This window comes from Electrona antarctica (genome assembly GCF_951216825.1).
Source record: "Electrona antarctica genome assembly, chromosome: 24".
Classification (NCBI taxonomy): Eukaryota; Metazoa; Chordata; class Actinopteri; order Myctophiformes; family Myctophidae; genus Electrona; species Electrona antarctica.
The window spans coordinates 15,771,499-15,792,194 of record NC_136803.1 but is presented as its reverse complement, the minus strand read 5'-3'; the positions used below and the strand labels follow the sequence as shown (position 1 = coordinate 15,792,194).

Genomic DNA, 20,696 nt, shown 5'->3' with positions numbered 1-20,696 from the left:
CACTTGGAAAGGTGTTGAGACATTCACATTTTTTGACTTTTTTGATTTTGGTTCCACGGAAAAATATTTTGAAAAAGGTGCGAGGCGAGGCGCTGTGAGCTTGTAGAGTGACTATTTTCGAAATGTTTGCCTCTTTCTTAAACAATTTGACAATTTGGCCAATGTTTCACCAGCTTTTATAGTACAGTTTGTTGATTAGTTTTGATGCAGTAATGGGTCAGTGGTTCTCAACCACTGGCATAGAGCCCCCCCGACAAGGGACACTCCACTGCTCAACCATATGGGATTCAAGTGTTTAAGTACAGTTCCTTGGTGTCGTTTGTTCATCGAACTTATAACAGTGACAGGAGCGTGGAGTGCAGACAGATGCTCTAACAGCTGTGTGCTTAAGTGTCCTTCTGCTAACATTGACCTGTCCCTATGTGATGTACTGTGTGTACTATACCTCAAATATTGTACTGCAGTGCGATAGATACTCTGAGGAAATGTACTTAGTTACTGTAGTGTCACTGTATGTACAGTATAGTACCCTCTGGGCTTACAGACTTTAATTTACTATACTGCTTCTCAAAGGACTCCTGAGTGCCAGTGATTCAGCGTCCGCCATGCATTGTGCTGATGTCACTGAGGGACTGTGTGTGTGTGTGTGTGCGTGCGTGCGTGCGTGCGTGCGTGCGTGCGTGCGTGCGTGCGTGCGTGCGTGCGTGCGTGCGTGCGTGCGTGCGTGCGTGCGTGCGTGCGTGCGTGCGTGCGTGCGTGCGTGCGTGCGTGCGTGCGTTAATTGTGAGGACCAAATGTCCCCGCAAGTATAGTAGAACATGACAATTTCCCTGGTCCTCACAAGAAAAATCTAAAGATATTTTATGGTTGAAAGATTCGGGTTCGGATTAGACAGTGGTGGTAAAAGTATCAATACTTAAATGTAGAAATACAAATTGCAAGTAAAAGTCCGGAATTCAAAAAGTATAAAGTATTCATTATGCAGCATAAAGTTTTCAAGTGTATACAAATCTTTTGAAAATAGCAGATCTCAATACAGTAAAGTACATTGTAGTGCAGTACAGGCTGGTTGTTTGTACTGTACAGCCAGCCTACTGTTTATACTACTGTACAAGGACCGACCTCACGCACGCAGGCACGCACGCACACACGCACGCACAAATGCAATGCACACAACAGGTATGCAAATGCATTAATGTGTGAACAATATGCACGTCCCACACACACACCCCCACACACAAACACAAATCACCCTAGAGAAATTAAAACGCAAATCATTTGTATGCAAATGTTTCTCCCTGTATATGTAAACCATGCGTGCTTCTAAACCACTGGCTTTTATCGGGAAGGAAAACAAACAAAACATTGTCAAAATGGCTGATCTGCATGCTCACAATGCCCCGCCATCTGGGGAGCCGAATCAAACTAAATATAATGCCACAACGACTACAAATCCAAGTGCTTAGTTATCAGGGTGCGGGTTTCAAATGTGATTATTTTGGGGGTTTGCGGCCTGAAATGTTTGGGAACCCTTGTCGAACACAATTGGCCTGTGTTGGGGGGCAGCACCTGTCAGCCGTAGTCTTCCGCCGTAGTCTGAAAACCCACCTCTTCAGACTCCACCATGGCCCGTAGCACTTGCCCTAGCCTAGCCCCTTAGATAGCACATTATGCCGACTTAGATAGTATTTTAAACAGACTTATAGCTTGTTACGTAGACAGCTCTAGAATTGCATTTTATGTAGTCATAGCACTTTATAGTACACATGTATAATATATTATATACTGTAGTATGTATAGTTTACATAGATACTCCACTGTTACGTTCTTAGTTTACGCATGATTCATGATAACTTTTTGAGTGGTGTAAACCACTCCTACAACTGGCTTTGTTAGTTTACGTGTCTGTCTGTCTGTCTGTCTGTCCGTACCAAAATAAATGAGCATGGTTGCTATGGTCACCCAGTTCACACGGGTGTGATTTCATTACGTCAGACCACAGCTGATCAGTCTATATAAGACCTTACACCACTCAGTTCACACAGGTGTGATTTTTTATATATGTGATGTATGCCATGCTTTTGTTATTGCTTAATGTAAGTCGCTCTGGATTAACCCATTCAGGCCTGATTAGCACAATGACTAGATTGGGGAGGGAAAAAAAGGCGTAAAAAGCAATGATATTGCGACCGTAGGTCTGCAAAACCTGTCAGTAACTCCGTCACGCCACCATATATGGCCATCAGTCCGTCACGCCTTGTGACAGGCCTGAAAAGCAACAGTTTTGGACATGAAGTTTCCACCTGACTGAACACGTCCGTCTCTCTCTCTCTCTCCCTCCCTCCCTCCCTCCCTCTCTCTCCCCTCCTGACCTGGTAAATCACCACTCACATGTGCATACAGTACTGTACAGTGTGTATGACTTCTTGTCAGTACCAGTGCCAGATAGAGCATTGATGGTTGAATGTATTAGACAAGGGCAGGTTGCAGACTCTCACGATGAATAAGATCTGACTGTGAGTGTCTTTCTACCTCATTTTAATATAAGCCTGGTTTGTTTTACTTTGCCGTGCAGCGGTGTCATCAAATAGTCTCCTTTGTCTCCAGCAATTCCCACTTGATTGCTGCCAGAAACCCATAACATGTTTCTGAAATTATAAATACAATCAATACTGGCTGTTACTACTACTGTTCCACATCAGGGCTTATCAAGCACTGTTCCATTTTCATGTCATGGACACTCAGATTGGTACATTAAAGCCACAGTTCCCCATTTGAAAAGATGTTTTGCCAGGGACGGAGAATAGGCGAGCACACTGGCAATATACTGTATGTCTTGGTAACATTATTGTTTTCGCTATATTCTTATCCCACAATTTTGTAACCAATTTTCTTCCACCCGGTGCCAATTGCCTAAACTGTAATCCTGGGAGCTACTCTCCCTCTGCCAACCTGGGGAGAGCCCTGAACTGAGCTCATGCTTCCGTCAATGCATGATGAGTGAGCAGGCCGCTCCTTATCACCGGAAAGGGGGAGTTTCCCTGGTAGGACGTAGCATGTGGAAGGAACACGTTATTCGAACCAGTTCCATTTTTGAGGGGCACTAGCCCCTCCTATAAAGCATCTCATTTCAGCCAATCAGAATTTGCTTCCTCGCCTTCGTCTTCAATGTGTGTGTTTTACGCAATGTTTGTGTTTACACAAACACTCAAAACTGTCCATTAATTGTCAATGGCATTTAATGTTTGGCATTTGTGTTGGGACAAACGCTGGCCATTCATTATCAATGGTTGTGTTAGGACAATGTTTGTGTTTACACAAACCCTCAAAGCTGGACATAGGAGGGGCTAGCGCCCCTAAAAAAGAAGGGAGGAATAAAAGTTTGGCGTGAGACTGGGAGTGATTTAAGTTCTTAACCCTGCCGACGACGACTGGATATGTCTTAGGAGAAGTAGGAGAGGATGTTACACTATTCATTATACATGTCTTAAATTGACATTGAGCTTTTTTGTTAAATAAACATTTGACCTCTTATTTAAGTTATGTTATACCATTTTGGAACCGAAATAGGGAACCGTTAAGAACCGGAATCGATAAGCAGAACCGGAATCGGTACCGGATACACAAACATCCTAACGATACCCATCCCTAGTGGTGAGTGACATTGTTTGTACAAGTACGTACTGTATATAGAATCCCATTTGCAGCTCTTAGCGGTTGGTGCAGATAATAGGATGATGATTAATGCAGATGAAAACTCCATCCACGCGACTCTAATGGACACGCTTCACATTGTGGTGTGTAGTTTGTGGGCGGTAACAACAGTCATGTCTATCAGCATCATAGCTGAGGGTTTCACTACACTTTTGACAAACAGTGTCAGCACGTTAATGGATGAGAAACGATGGCCTGATGGAAACGGACAACCCGTCACAAGAACACCTGGCTTTGAATGCATTTTATGCATCAGTCCGTGTGTCCGAGCCAGAAATATGTGTTCTTCAAATCCAAAGGGGATTGCTGGCGACCTATGGCTGCCATTAGTCAAAATGTATACATTGATCAATGGCCAAGCTGGCAAACACCACATCCACATAGGCTTTCATTGCATGATAGACAGTCCCGGGTTCGATTCCCGAGCCCGCCGGAGGATTTGTTGCAAGTCACTCGCAGACTCTCTCCCCGTCTCTAATAAAGGCGAAAAAGCCCCCAAAACACAACACATCCACGTAAGTACAGTTATTTCCTCTCGTAACAACCCATATTGCGTCCCTATTATGTCCATTTACAAGCTCAGAACGTGTGCCGTGGGCTTGTAGATCGACTGTTTTTGGCCCAGTAAGGACCCCTGGGGGACCACACGGTCAATGAAGTCTAAGTGGTTTAGTAGTTCTTCTCAGCGTTGACAGATTTCATTAGGGACAGTTTGTTGTTTAGAATCAGGGGCTTTCATTAGGGACAGTTTGTTATTTATAATAAGAGCCACCGGGGTATTATAAAGACCTCTGAAATTAAGAGGTACGATAACCCTCCCGGTGACATGAATGGATTTTTCTTCATCCCTCCACATGCAATTGAAAGAAAACGACTGGCCCTCCCCCACCAAAATGAACAATTCCACTCTCAGTTTGGAGTTTTTAATTTGGTGTTCAGCTTCTTTTTTTTTTTAACAGATATTTCTTCAACAGAGAGAGGCTGTATATAGCAATAGTGACTGTCACATTGCCAGCCCATTGAGCTACTGCAAGACGTATTTTGACAGACGCCCCAGCAATCAACAAACATTTGGCTGCAAGATCTAATTTTACAAACGGCACCAGTGCAGTGGTTCTCAAATTGAGCTTGCGCGCTCGGCTATTTCACAAGCTCACAGTGATTATTTTGGGCGGTTCGCGGCCTGAAAAGTCTGTGGGAAGCACTGAGGTACAGCACCACAGGCCTCACAGTCAAGCCTCGATGCCGGTGAGGGTTGCGACCGTACTCGCACTGCAGGTGCGTGGACCGTGACCGAGTACAAATACAACGGAAGACGGCGTGACAAAGCAGCCCCCTGGTTATTGTTGTGGGTCTCGGTGAGGAAAGCCCCCCCCCCTCCTCCTCTGTTGAATGCAACAATACGGCTGTGTGTGTGTGTGTACCTCGGCCCCAGCCAGGCTGTGTGTGTGCGTGTGTACCTCCGCCCCAGCCAGGGAGCACTGCAGAGGGGCTGATAAAGCCTGCTTCTGCTGCTGCCCTAGCAACACTGCTACTCGTCATCGTCGGGGCAGAAACCTCTTATCTCCGTATTATTTTAACTGCTTCATCGCGCTACGGCGCCGCACAAAAAAAAACATTGAAAGTGGCAGATCTGCAAGCTCGAAAAGCGGCGTGGAGCAACATCTTTCGAGCTTGCAGATCTGCTACTTTTGAATTTTAATCCTGAAAAGGAGCAGTTTTGGACATGAGGCTTCCACCCCCCCCCCCCCCCCCCCACACACACACACACCAATTTCCAAACAAAAACCAACCCATCTTTTCTTTATCTCACCCTGCCATTCTGTCTATTCATTTCTCAAGCCGTCTCTGGCACAAATCACACACACACACACACACACACACACACACACACACACACACACACACACACACACACACACACACACACACACACACACACACACACACACACACACACACACACACACACACACACACACACACACACACACACACACACACACACACACACACACACACACACACACACTCTCTCTCTCTCTCTCTCTCTCTCTTTGTGGTCACAGACAGTCTGACAGAGAGAGAGAGATGGGGGGGAAGAGAGAGAAAGACAGAGACACAGAGGGAGAGGCCACACAGACAGTCACAGACCAGGCCGGGTCACCTCGGACATTAAGCTGCCCTGCTGACCACAGGCCTACTGTAAAACTATAAATCCCTCCCGCTGATCCGTGGCTGCCAGGATACTCTTGACATTACAGCGGTTTCTGTGAAAAGGCCAGCCTCCTCCTGAGGACACGAGGATGACAGGCAGAGCAGCACGGTCGGGATCCTGACGAATTCCTCTACTACAGAGCACCATTACTATTCTAATATTACCACGTGATGTCTTCGCTCAGCAATAAATAAAGGCTTGAAAATGTAATGTAGCCAACACTAATGAATGTCCTCGCCTCGCATATAATGTGGCACCCTCGAGTATACGTTCCCCAAGATCAGGCATATACTTTTTATTAGCATAAAAGCAGTATTAGCATAGGAGTTCACCTAATGCCGGCAATTAAACTCAACGTATATGGGCCAAGCAGGGAGGCATCGGGTCCCATTTTGTCGGGGGATTGAACCTCGACCTCCCAATCTCATATTGGGACAGTGATTTAATTTGATTCCCATAAAAAGCAGTAGGCGGAGGTTTTCTCTCTCCGCTCCATCATTGAATTTTGATTTCCCCAGCCCAGACACATCGGTATAGACGGAGATCTCTGATCGTCTGGCTGTGCGCGAGAGACTCGCTGATAATAAACTCATTTTATTTTGCATTGAATTGCTTTTGATGTCGGCAGCAGCCGTTCTACGGCAAGACAAAGGAGCCACCATGCATCGCATAACACATCGTCACTGTCGGCAGGAGACCTATATGTCCAAAATTCGCACTTTTCATATATATATATATATATATATAAACTATTTATTATTTAGTCAAAAGCTTTTGTGACTAAATTAGCTCACCTTTCATCGGTTCAATGTTTCCTTTCCTTTCACTTTCACAAATCTAAAATAGCCAAACGTAGCCGATCTACAAGCATTGCAACACGACACAACGCAACACATTGTGAGACACACTGTAGTATGATGAAGTTAGGCATTACGAAACGGAAATAAAACACATACAAATTTAAATAACAGAGATACAAGGTTTACCCCCCATATCGTCATCCTCCAAATGCAGTGGTTCCCACAATGGCAAGCTCTAGACCCAAAAGACTCCCCAGCTCCCAAGCTAGTGAAAATAGAAGATCGACGAACATTGTAGATTTGCTATTTTCACCAGGCCTACTTATTAAACAGTTGCTTTGTAATTAATGTAATTCATTAACATTTTCTCTTTTATTCCATCCATAAATATGTGCCCGCGACCCACAAATGGGTCTCGACCCACTGTGAGGGCACCAGTGTCCTAGTAGTGCATTGTACTTATGGGGTCAAAAGGTCAGCCTTGTTAGTTACACCGGTCCGTCCCGTGCCATGAGCAAAACAATAAGCAGCTATTGTTGGACGAGTGAGAATGAATGGACTTCCTGATCTGGGATACAGTGGGATTGTGTGAGATTATCCCCCCTTTCAGTGTCTCTTTAATCTACCCTGTTGGTAACAGTACTCAAAGGAGCTCAATCTAAATTTAGGACCCGGAGCTGCTGCTGCTATTGCAAGACACTGGGTCGTCACGTAATCATCACGCCCAGCCCACCTCAGAGCCAGGGTGGCTGTCCCTGTAGAACACGCTAAACCCCTCTTTTTACCATTGTCTTTCCCTGTTAAACACGCTAAACCCACCTTTTGTTTTAGACGTTTCATTTTCCGTTTTTGTATCACTTTTAAGAGGTTTCCCTCTGACATGGTGAAGAGGATGACGCTTTAAGATGACACAACCGTCAGCGGTGGCAGTGTATTGAGTGTACAGGGTTTGATGAGGGCACAGGTAGGGCCGGGAGCCTTCATTTTCGGGATTGTTGAGAACTCTAGTTTTCGTCGGCTGCCAGGCGTGGCTGCACAAATAACTTTGGGGCAGGCCCGTCTAGAGTTTAAATGGACAGGTATCAGTCAAAAGGGAGACATCGAAGAGGAAGGATGGATGGGGAAGGATCAACATATGGAATTTCAACAGGTTCTGACCAATATCCTAATATGCTAATATTGATGACATCTCCATATATGGGCTTAATTGCGACAGCAAGTCGCATTTACTATGATATGATCCCAGATTTACTATCATCCCTGATGATGTCATAGTGATGTCACGAGACCTGGGCATAATATATGGGGGCTTTCCCCATGTATGGGGATTTTACTATCATCCCTGATGATGTCATAGTGATGTCACGAGACCTGGGCACAATATATGATGTGACGTGACAAATTGAGTGACAAAAATGTATGGGGATTGTGAGTGACATGACAAAAAGACGCAAGGTTTCATAGTTAAATGTGTTAACAACCCGTTTTTGATTTCCTTGGAGGCCTATAGAGTGTTTCCACTGTTAATTAATTGGTTCAGAAACCTGAAAGTTGGTTTGGAACTGGAATTTAAAAAATAGCCGCCGGAATCTAGAACGGAACAACTATAACCAATGTTCTTATGGTGGAAAAGGGAGACTCGGTCACGGCTCCAGCCCCAGTTTCCCGTCCTGGAAAAAGAGCGAGCCCGCGCCTCATAATGAAGTGGCAGGTTATGTATATGAGTTTAGACATAAGACTCACACACAAGGTCCTTATAAGACAGAAGGTGTTACAAGACACGGACGGACGGGCAGACCGATAAAGTGCCGTACACAGGGACGGCAGTGGGTCACGGGTAGAGTGTCCGGTAGGGCAGCCCGATGGGAACGTGACTTACGTGAGTTTCCCAGTTCGATTCCGGTCTCCCCCAAGTGTCCTTGCACAAGACGCTGAACCGCTAATCGCTCCCGATGTGCAGGTTGGTGCCTTGCATGATTTCCACCGCCATCAGTGTATGAATGTGTGTGTGTGTAATGCACAATCTATGTAACATCTATGTAAAGCGCTTTGGGTAAAAGCACTATATAAATGCACCATTTAACAAGTAGAACGAAGAGTAAAACCTACTCTACTTAAATGGGGTGTTTGCGCAGTGTGTAACAATATAGAGACAGCCTTGGAACACACACAACACCCACGCACACAGCAACAGAACCTTGTTCATGCTCTCAAAAGTTTTCTGTTTTTTCATATCCTCCATCAGCGCACTCTCCGCAGCACTTTACTGCTCCGCAGCACACACCATCATAAGCTCTGTGTGCAATCACAGCAGGCACTCTGCAGTCGGTCACAAAAGGTCACGTTCAAAGCCCCATTACTCTTCACTCGCTCACCGGTATCGCATGCCGAAAATAGCCAATCTGCAAGCTCACAGCGTGTCCCGCGGCGACGCACCGTGAGCTTGTAGATCTGGTGCACGACACCGAAGGAAAAGGGCAGTCCACACAACTCCGACTCACAAGTTAAAAGTGGTAAAAGGAAAGGAACTGCAAAATTAATTAAATGCTAGATGCTGCTACGGAACCGCAGTCGTATCTTGATTATGTAATCCGGACACACCCTTCCCCACAAATCCCCAAATCCCCAGGAACATCTTTCATAAAGTACCAAAAGAGGCCCTCTGCCAAAATAAAGGCCAGTCACAGTCCGCGGCTAATTCACTCCTTGCTACAATGATTCATTAGCACAACACAACAGGAATGTATGTACCAAACGAAGTAAGTAGGCCGGAGTCTATCCCCATTAGAATGCGCTAGGCCGCTGGCAGATGGAATGCTGAGCCATCAGCCATCAGCTGCCAGTAATACCGCACGACTTGTCCACTCATATGCCGAGTATAGGCGGCGCCCGGGATCGTACCCATGACCTTGTGTTTGTAAGACGACTGCTCTACCGACAGCTACCCGAGTCACTTGTTGATGTAGACGTGTGACCTATAAGGAGGAAACGTTAGAACAGAGGACAGTTAAAAAGAGAAAGAGGGTGGACCTACCGTCCTCCGTGGGGACATAGATGTTCAGGTACAGACAGTCCTCGCTCTGCTCCTGCATGTAGGTTACCACCGTGTCCAGGTTGGCGGTGAACCACACGGGCAGCATGTCGTTGAGCAGGAAGCGGTCCTCCAGGAACTGCGGGCAGACGGCGGCGAACGCCGTGGCGTTGCGGATGCCCGGCCACGATGTGGGCGGCTCCGGCGGCTGGAAGCGGCGCTCGCCCGTGGGCGCCATGGCGTACGGGACGCCCAGGTACTGCTCCACGGGGCCCAGGATCTCGTTGGGCAGCGTCACCTTGACGCCGCGCAGCTTGCCGTAGTTGGTGGTGACCACGGGCTGCGGCGCCGCCGTCTGCTGGCCGGTCTGGGTGGCGGCCGAGCAGACCGCCGCGAGACACGATGTTATCCAGAAAAATAGAAGGTTGGCCCGGCCCACCGAGGCACGCCACGAAGGGGCTTCCCGTAGAGACATATTATCCTGTCCCGATAGTGTTGCCAGATGGGAAATGTTGAATTTATTGTACCAGAGGCTTAAATGTATCGTTTATCACTGGTGTAAAATATGTATTTAGTGTAAGAAACAACCTCATTTGAGTATAGATCTAGGATCAGATTTGCTGATTTACTGGCTTATTTTGGAAAAGCCACAGCGAATCAGCAGCCAGGGAATTTAGCAAATTCCCGCGCATTTTTTGTGATATGGCAAAATTATCGTACATTGGGGCATTTTTGGAATTATTGACTGTACATCGTACAGAGGTCAAAATGATCGTACAAATATGATAATTATCGTACATCTGGCAACACTGCGTCCCGGTATGCCCCAAGAGGTCGTAGGTTAACGATCCGTGCTCACCACCGCGACCTGAGCCCACCCGCCGCCCCACCCCCACCCCTTTTACAGCCTCCTCCCCCCACCCGCTATACTCCTCCTCAGGCCACACGCTGGCACCCTGACACCCGGCCGAACGCAGCAGCTTGCTCTTCAGCAGCCCCCATCATCCCGAGAGCCTGCGTCGGTGGTGAACGGGGGTCGTTGTGGCAGCCGTTGAAATTAAGGGAACTCCCGTTGTTGTCCTCGTTGGCGACTCGGAAGCAGGAGGTGGCGGCCGGAGACGATGTGGGGTTATCCGGGGAACGAGCCAGCTTCATGGGATATCCTGGAAACCCAAAGAGAGAAAACAGAAGTGATTAAAACAGTGATTCTCATTTTTGAGGGGCGCTAGCTAGCCCCTTCTATATATACAGCTTTTGTCTCCACACGTCAATATTTGCCATTGACAATGAAAGGAGAAAATAGGTCAAATGTCTGCCAAATATGACGTAAATTTAACCAACCAATCACATAAATGCAGTTGTTCATGAGATGATGTACAGATGCGCTAGCCCCAAAAGCTTTTGTCCCCATACGTCTAAAGATTTGCAACATAAATTGATGTACGATGACCAGAGCGCCCCTCATTTCACACAGGTGAGACCACAGGTGTGATTTTTTATTTCAAGGACCTTCGGTTTGATATCCAGGCTACGGACTCCTCATTTGATCCCATTTATTATACGCGGTGTCTGACACTTCTAAAAGTGACTCTGCGTGTTTGTGCGTGCGTGCGTGCGTGCGTATACATGTATGCATGTACGGTACTGTATGTCTGTCTCGATCTAACATGAACACCTGCCACAGATTTCAACACAAAGCTGCAACTGATTACAGCAGGATGGTACAGCAAACATGCATGCACACGGGCGAGCGCGACCGCACACACACACTCACTCAAACGCATGAACGAAACGCACATTTTAACGGTGTCCACGTGAGTAGAAAGCACATAAGGACAAAAAACCATTACAGGTGCAGTTAAGGTTACATTTACCACATACATGTCTTCTCTATACAACATGGTCTCTCAGTACTCCATGGGCACAAGCAGTCAGCGCCGCACGTGCTCGCACGCACGCACGCGACTAAATAATGGACTAAATAATGGAGTGAAACCAAATTAAAATTCAGGCTAGCTTTGATCCTTAATTAGCTGTGCTAAAGTCACCTGGGTGTGATTTGCATTATAGATATAGATAGATATAATACTTTATTGGCAGTTTAAGAAAATTACAGAAAATGACATCATTTTTAAAAAACGCCAAATGGACTAAGACACAAAAAAGCCTTCCATTGTGGTCCACCATTCAGGCAAAAAAAACAACAGAAAAAAAACCAGGAGCTGATCCATCCCTGCATCTGTGCGTGTACGTGTTTGTGCGTGCGTGTATGTGTGTGCGCATGCAGATTAAACCGTGGCAGATTGAGCACCGGGTGATGTGTGCGGTTACATCTCACATGAGGAATGATTTAAACGGTGGAAATCGAGTCCTGTGGCGAAACCATAAATATTTAACCAATAAAAAAGGATTAACAAGAGCTTCTGACTATAATAACTACATTGGATCATCCACCGGAACACAGGCTTTTTTTTTTAATTCCCCACCTCCTGAGAAGTAATGCATTTGGACATGCAGTATGACAGCAACCATATATACAGTACATACACTGTAGGTGTAGTCGACTAGAGTGATTAAATCAGCCAGTGCAGAAAGTACCGAGGTGCAAAATGAACGAAGCTATACTGCAGAGTCGTGGGCTTCAAATCACACGAGCGACTTCTGCATAATCGTCCTTGACGGGCGGAAACCTCATTACGTCCAAAACTGTTACTTTTCAGGATTCAAATTCAAAAGCAGCAAAAGTAGCAGATCCATTTATGGCCTACTTGTGTGCAACACACAAGTTGGCACTCGACAGAGTGGGTGGGTAAAAGGTCTACACATGCATGTAACTTGAAAGTAGTATACTGTGGTCGGCTGGACCGAAAGTTGTATGTATGTATGTATGTATGTATGTATGTATGTATGGTAGGCGTGGTTATAATTGGCTGTTGATGGTGACGTAATTAAGATATGTTTCAATGTTGGGTCGGTAAAAGGTAACGTATGTATGTATACATGTATGTAACCTGAAACCTATCTTAACCTATCTTAACCGTCACCATCAACAACCAATAAAGTTGCTTTTACCCACCCATTCCCAACATTGAAACATAGCTTAATTACGTCACCATCAACAGCCAATTATAACCACGCCTACCATACCTACATACCACTTCTGGTCCAGCCGAATGGACCAGAAGTGTTGGGTGGGTAAAAGGTAACGTATGTATCTATACATGTATGTAACTTGAAAGTAGTATACTGTGGACCGAAAGTGGTGTATGTATGGTAGGCGTGGTTATAATTGGCTGTTGATGGTGACGTAATTAAGATATGTTTCAATGTTGGGTGGGTAAAAGGGTTGGGTGAGTAGTACCTTTTACCCACCCAACATTGAAACATATCTTAATTATATATCTTAAATACCACTTCTAGTCCAGCCGACCACAATACTTGGTAACCAAATGGACCCTTATACATTTTACACTCGAGAGTGTAAAATGAAACTGTCGAGGTCTCTGCTCGACAGTGAAGAGAAGTTTCAGGTTTCATGGAAGAGTTTTACAGAACATTCTCTAAAAGAGTGTGGTATATTATGAATCATATAAGCATATATGCTACTTGAGCAATGCTAAACAAATGTTAAAGTTGGACAGTTGCAAAGTGGAGATTTTAGACGACTCCTATTTACCATGAGTGAAGTATCCTATTTACCATGACCAAAAGGGGCTATTGTCAATGTCTTGAGCTAGCAACACCTCACTAGGAGATAATGCAAATGCTTTTGTTCTAAGTTCCCTTGAAGCCCACAGAAGGTGCGAGACAGACGGCTAGTTTTACTGCAGAGAAGACTTTTATTGTCCTACTGATGGCCAAATGTTTTACTGTATCTTATTTCAGGCTTGGGTCTAATACAATGACTTTAAAACATTATGTTGGAATTACCTTCTTAAAACACTCTTCTGTTATTATGGAATAAAGATAAACGCTAGGAAACTAATACATAGACTTGCATTCAGTACTAATCTAAAATGTACTCTTAACATAGGGTATTTCAGGAACATAGTGTTATGTATCAAGCTCATACATTTCTTAAATATAGTCAGGTTTATATTAGTTTCATATAGTTCTGTTCATATATTTCCGTTTATATCTTCATTGTCTTCATTGTACCTTTAATTCATTATTGTGGTATTATTTCATGCTCCGTTAAAAGTTATTCTCATTTCACCAGTGGAACAAATGTTTACCAGGAGACTTGCCTTTTGTCTTGAAATGCCCGCCTCTAACAGGAAGTCAGGCTCAGACCTCATTGGTTAGAAGTCAGGAAGAGTTTATACCCAGAGAGGGGAGGGACTTCTTGGGGGACGGCGAATCTTGAGTATTTAACACCATGTAATGTCAACATTCAGGGCTGTATCAACTAGACTCAATTTGGGACGGAGGCTGGTGTAGATACAGACCACAGCGTGTAATTTCCACATGCATGTTTTGTTACGACCTGACTTCTGTGTTTAACAAATAAATGCGGATGTCATGAGACCATCATCACGGGTTTTTCTTTGTTCTTTCTCCTGCTCCGTCCGAGGCGACACACACACACTTCAGGATTCCACAAAGTGGTGCCGTTCCCGGTGTTTTTGGTGCAATATATCTTTGCTCCAGGCAATGAGAACCAGTGGACCGGATTTTTCAGTCTAATAGGCGATGGGTGAGTTACGTTTTAGCTTGCTTGTGATGGTTTTAAACCGCAACAGAGCAACGAAACAGTGTGTGTCGTGTCGATGGGAGCTTAGGAGGTGTAACACAGGGAGATCTAATGATGTTTGTTTCCGGTCGCGACGAAACAAACCGGGCGCTTTTTCCTTTGTCTGCCGTCCGTTTATTTTTTATTTTTTCCCGTGGACTGATCACGTGGTCCGTTTTAAATAGGGGTTTATTTTTTTATCATGTTTCATCTGTTTTGGTGCACGCTTGACTGTGTGTTTCTCTTTGCGACAAGTTTACCGTACACGCGTAGGCCGGCTGTCGTAAAGCGTCGTAAATTATGGACTGGGATTGCATGTGATGGGACATTTCGTGTTATTTCTGTTTTCTGCGGCGAGGAATTTAATGGTAGGGTTACTTAATCATTTATTGTTCACCTTCATAAGACTCGATGCTTTATTTGACACAAGAGGGGTCGTTTTTAACTGATCGGAACAACTGTGTGTTTTATTATTTTTTTGCTATTTTTTTTTAGGCACGGTCTAAATGGGGTGAATAAGTGTCTATGCTTTGTTTGAAAAGCCGTGAATTTGTTTTGTGAATATCCTGGTGGTTACGACCGGGGACGCGCTGTGTTAAACGGTGGGGTCGTAATTATTTTTATGGGTGTTTGCGCGTAAGTACTGGGTGAGCATTTTTACTGGAGCTTTTTTTTCGGTCTAAAAGGGGGGCTTTCAGGGTGGGGGATCTAGTTTACGACAATGGTTGGTTGGTTAGGGCAGATGCGCCTGTGAGCGACGGGGTTTTGACGTGGACTCGGTTGTTAGACTTTTGTCGTGTTTCACCCGTCGACGGCGCGCTAAAGGGACGTTGCATTTATCTGCATTTTAATTTTTTAAAGTTGTGGTTGGTTGTGTTCTGGTGCAGAAGTCTGTCATATGGAGTTTCTGTCGCTCAGGAATTTCCATGGTTGGCGTTGGTTGGAGAGTGACTATTTCTCTGATTTTACGGAGAGGCGGAGGTAAGGTTGTGCGGTTCTGTGTTAATATTTTCCTTTAAAAGGATTATTATGAATATGTTGTAGTTTGGTTTGGTTGGTAGTCTGGTTTGGTTGGTAGTCTGGTTTGGTAAAGAGTAGGTTACGTTTGTTTTGTTGATGTATGATGTTTGTGTGGTGGTGTGGATGTTAGTCTTGTGGGTTCCTTTGTTCTATTGTTTGTCTGGGGGTCCGCGGGCGCCATTTTGGATTTTCGGCGGGAAAGTTGTGGATGGTTGTTGAATGATGAATGACTGAATGGGTATGGTTGTTTGTGTGTTTGTGTGTTTGTGTGTGAGTTAAGGGGAGTTGATGTATGGCTGTGTGTAAGTTGAGGAATGTCAGTGGTTGATAGTGGGATGGTTAAGGATAGTTTTATGCCTTCATGAGGTTGGGGTTATCTTTGATGTTTGTTTATTTGTGATAGGCTTGTCTTGTTTTGTCTTTGTCTTTGTTTTTGTTTTGTTTTTAGTATTTCAATGCTTTATTTTAGTCTTCATATGGGTTTATGGTTTTGTAGTCTCTGCATGCGACTGGAGGGTTTTTAGGGGGGTACAATAGCATTTGGGACGTACGCCCGATGGATGTTTGTTTTCTGGCTGGTCCAATTTACAAGCCCGGCTATTGTGTGACCGTGGAGAATCTTTTTGTTTTGTGTTGAGACTGCAGGACTAGGGCGGACACATGTTTAGACTTATTTGTGTTGTTGTTTCTGTTTTTAGGCAAAATTTTGTTTTTTACAGGGCCCGCCAGTCGTTAATGGGATCATTTGTTCTTTCTTTTATCTATATCTCCGTTGGTACACTCAGTGTTACATATCTATTAGTGTTGTTTTGTACTTTCGGAATGGCTCAGTTTGAAGAAAAAAAAAAAAACATTTACTGGTGAGTAGTTTAAATTCTTTTCTTTCAACAGGTGTTGTATGGGAATGATGTTTTATTTTATTTTTCAGTTTGGGGGTCTGTCAAGGGAAACACGTGAGTATCTCTTTGTGTAAATATCAAGTCTTTTTTCACTATTCTTAATTGACGGTTGGGATAAATTATGTTTGTCTCGGTCATAAATTGCTAATTGTCAGTGAATTACATTTGGTAAACATAATTTGATGTTGTCTCGTCGTTTCATTTTGGTCAGCTTCCTGAATATCCTCTTAAAGGTTGTTCATTTTCACTATTCCTTTTGGGAAAACCATTCGGTTGTTTCGAATTTTCTCATAGTTTTATAGATACAGATACAGTTATAGATACAGTTAGCATATGGTCTTTAATGCATGCATTTCTTTTCTCTGACTAACGGACAATTCCTGGATTAATGTGGTGACTGGTGGCGTTTCATTTTTGTTGCATGATTCTTTTTGTTGTCAACTAATTGTTTTAACAGTGAAAACTGTTGTGTGGGGTTCTTTAAGAACCTGTGTCCTCTTTCAGAGAACGGGGTGTGTTTCTGCCTGTTCGAGGTAAGGTGTAAGGGTTTCATTTATGGGGGGTTTTTGCTAAAATTTAGGTTCAAACGTTGTACTTTTTTACCTTTCCAACTCGAAAGGAAATAGTCCATTTCGTTTGCTCTTGTTTAAAGCTTGTAGTCAGTTATAATATTTCTCACACAGGTTCTTGAACTTGTGTATAATATATACAGTAGTTTTTTGCATTTCACATAATTTGCGTGACACCATACATTCCTACAGTAACGCAGCTGCTCACAAGTTCTCAAGTGCCTACAGTCTGTAAGTGGTTGGCAATTCCTTTTGGAGTTCTCTGTATGTTCCCTGTTTGGGTGAGGTGGTGTTTTAGGAGCATTACAAATCAATTGCATCCGTAAAGGTTAGTTGACGTGACATTTATTGTAATTTAATATCTCTGAACTCAATGACTTAAATACTGGTTATGGATTCGTCTAGTCAGCAAGCTTCTTTCCACAATGATGGTGTGCTTATTGACGAGTTATCGTCGATCCTGGGGAGATGGGAGTTACATGGTCCGATAGATGATCGGTGTTGGCCACGGGAAAGCATATTCTATCCGGTTGTCATTGGGGACGTGGGGGTCCGTGTGCACAAGTATGAGAAAGCGTTGGCGGCTGAGGTGAAGGAGGAGCGGAAAGTGATGAAATTGTTTCTTCAACAGGGTAAAAGGATTTGTATGGCCTTTGCTAAGAAGGCCTGTGCCAAGAAGGTCTATGCCGAGAATAACATGTTACCCACACAGCCACTCTCTGAGATTTTTGTTTTTGGTGAGCAGGCTTCAAGTTCTTCAGACGATACGGCGACATCGATTGGGCAGCACGTGACGACGATGGCAGAGCAGGTGTTGGGGGTACCGGTTGCCGGAAATGGACTGCTGTGTATGGGGGGGAATAATAGATGTGACAGTCCTCCACCTGCATATGTGTCCACGCTTCCGAACACACCTCTGAGTCCGGCCACCCATTCCACACGTGCTGAAGGTTCTGGAGAAGGGGGAGATACGTCTGATGTCGCGGACGGGGGGGCCAGGTGCGGTGGGTTTTCCTCGTTCTATGGTCCCAGCTGATCCCAGTATTTTTTTTCTCCCCTAACTGCTACGGAACATCCACGAAGGTTCGTTGACCGTGCTTATCAGTCTTGGGCCGACGTGGCGGGTTGCGATCCGTCCATGGTCGATAATGATTATACAGGGCTTGCCGGTCAGTGTACGACTTGGGATGTTGAGTTGTTTCGTGCCAAGGAGGACGCCCAGCAGCGTGAACATGCAGAGACTGTGAGGCGTATTGCAGAGCTGCAGCTACAGCATCTGGAGCAGCAGGTAGCGGCTCTCGCGGCCGTACCGAAGCCGGTGACTCGGACCACAGGGTGCCTGCCGGTTGCTTCACCAAGCCGGTTGCTACTATCCAATCCAGGGGGATTTCTCGAGGCCCCCCACGTATTTTTTTCTGGTTGTTTTACTTGTGGTAGTTTGAATCATTTTGCAAGGAACTGTGACGGGTTTGGTGCCACTAGAGCCTTTTTCTCAGGGTGCCTGCCGTTTCCATGCCACCTGGCCAGGGCCAGGGTTTACCGGTACGGCGGTGGGGACTTGGGTCCGCTCTGTCGATGCGAAGCTGTCCTCCGCGGCCTTCACCGTCACGTGACCCGCAGTGAAGTTCGGCTGTCACAAGGACTCTCATCACTGCAGCCCGTCAACGAGTGTCACAGTGAGTCTGTCCTATTTTGCGCGGGATGCAACAGTTTTATTTTATTTTTTAATTTTATTTTTGAGGTGCTTCCATTGACTTTGGACTCTATGAGAGAACAACCTCTTTCCTGGTGATGTGGTGGCGACTGTTGGCTGGAAAAAAAAAAAAAAAAAGAAGACTGGCGACGGCATGACAGGTTAACGATTTTTTCCCCCTGTTTGGAGTGTGCAATTTCTGAATACTTTCTGTTTCCTTCCTTCTGTCTCGGCATTGGTATGGGTGTTCGTGGTTTATGCTTTTCGGTAGGCTACGGTTTGGCGTAAAAGGACATGGACATTGGACATGTACATGTACATGTGGCAGGAAGCTGTTATGACGTTTTGACACAATCAGTATTGTGTAAATTCTGTCACTCTATTTTGAGTGTCAGAAGGGGGGAGGGTATTGGTTAATCAGATAAAGGTCAAATTGATAATGAGGGGTATTTTTTCAGATTGCACTCAATGCAGTTTGATTAAATTCTTTAAAAATGTATAACATCTTATGAGGAGTCAGAGTGTCACGATAAATTACTTTTGTTTAGAGGGAACATGCAATGAGTTTTAAACTTATTGTGGCTTATAATTGCTTGGAGAAATGACTATTGTCAACAAATGTGCAGTCTAATTTAGGATGCATTATTCATGTATAGAAGTAATCTGGTTGTTCAAGAAACGACCATTGCATTAATAAGGCAAACGAAAAATGAGTCTACATTGTTAAATTTATCAGGAGTTGGCGAGACAAGAGAGTACAAGGAACAATTTGATTTTAATATGAGTGGATAATCTTTTTTAGGACTTTGTAAGTAACACTGAGTAGTCAATACTAACATGTGTGAACCAAATATTTCAATGCATGGTTGTGTTTTGCAAAAGAATGTCTACTCTAAATCTTGGTGTGGAGTTAGTTCATATTTCTAAACAGGAGGATGACGGAGAAAAAACAGTTGCAGTGACCCAGTTTGGAGTATGCCAGTGTACCAGTGGACATCCGACATCATGTCAATATTGACACCTGTGCCGAAGGAGAGTTCTGCTCTCCTCTACACAACAGTGGTCAACATCTACAGGGCATCCTACAGCTGCTAAGCGGTTAACCAGAAGATTTCGTTGCCGATACTACGTCATCTATGGAGTACGGACGTCTGCACCAGGTGTCAGACGACATCAATCTTCAGTTCAAATCACCAGGTCACTTCTACATGCTGCACGTCATCTGTGTCTAAAGCTGGTATACAGTCTTTTAGTCACCCAGCTTTCTGATTGCTCAGAAATATGCAAAGCTACATGGATGGGGAGTATTCGTTCGAAATGAAGATCATCGTTCCACATTCTTGTTGATTACACGTCCCTTGGGATGTTCATGGCCGTCCAGAGCCAGGATTCATCTGCGTTTATATTTTAGTCGAAAAAAAAAGAAAGTCTAAAGCGCGTGGACCATCGACGTGGGATTTGCATCAAACTTTGGAGAAAAAAAGAAAAAATATGTATTACTGTATTATTTGGTATGATTTTGTGTTTTCATATTTTGTTTTGATGAATCACGACGGATGTTGTGTTTCTATTTGAGCCTTAATTGTATTCTAGCTTTCCAATTATGAGTGGTGAGGGCGGACTGCAATTATGGTTCAAAATTAGTTTGTTGGTCATCATTGATGTGTCATTCGATTTTAGCTTTGATCGTGTTTTCAAGTCTCCCATGTCTGTGATAACTAGCGGACATGGCAGAATGATACGATGGAGGTTCGAATGATTGCTTATTGTTTGTTTAATTTCAGTTTGATGTTTTTAGAGCGCCCAGGGGGGACCTTGACAAATTTAAAGGTTTTGAAGAGGAAGAAACAAAATAATTGATTTTTAAAGTTTTAATATTTGTCCAAATTATGATTCATAATTCATAGTGACAGACTGAGTCTGTCAAAGGGGGAATGTGGTATATTATGAATCATATAAGCATATATGCTACTTGAGCAATGCTAAACAAATGTTAAAGTTGGACAGTTGCAAAGTGGAG

The 20,696-nt window shown here is 44.4% G+C and overlaps 1 protein-coding gene and 1 long non-coding RNA gene across 2 annotated transcripts in view; both read right to left on the bottom strand.

Annotated features, from left to right (window-relative positions):
• nlgn4xa (neuroligin 4 X-linked a) overlaps window positions 1-10,630 on the bottom strand; it is a 144,932-nt gene extending 134,302 nt beyond the window's left edge. The window contains exon 1 of the mRNA XM_079495515.1: window positions 9,767-10,630. Within this exon, the coding sequence (XP_079351641.1) occupies window positions 9,767-10,238 (472 nt within the window). The 5' untranslated portion in view covers window positions 10,239-10,630. The remainder of the gene's footprint in view (window positions 1-9,766) is intronic.
• A 69-nt stretch (window positions 10,631-10,699) lies between these two features.
• The window catches only part of LOC306917452, a 97,656-nt gene continuing 87,659 nt past the window's right edge, over window positions 10,700-20,696 (bottom strand). Inside the window, exon 3 of the long non-coding RNA XR_013789182.1 lies at window positions 10,700-10,926. This is a non-coding gene — a long non-coding RNA (uncharacterized lncRNA). The remainder of the gene's footprint in view (window positions 10,927-20,696) is intronic.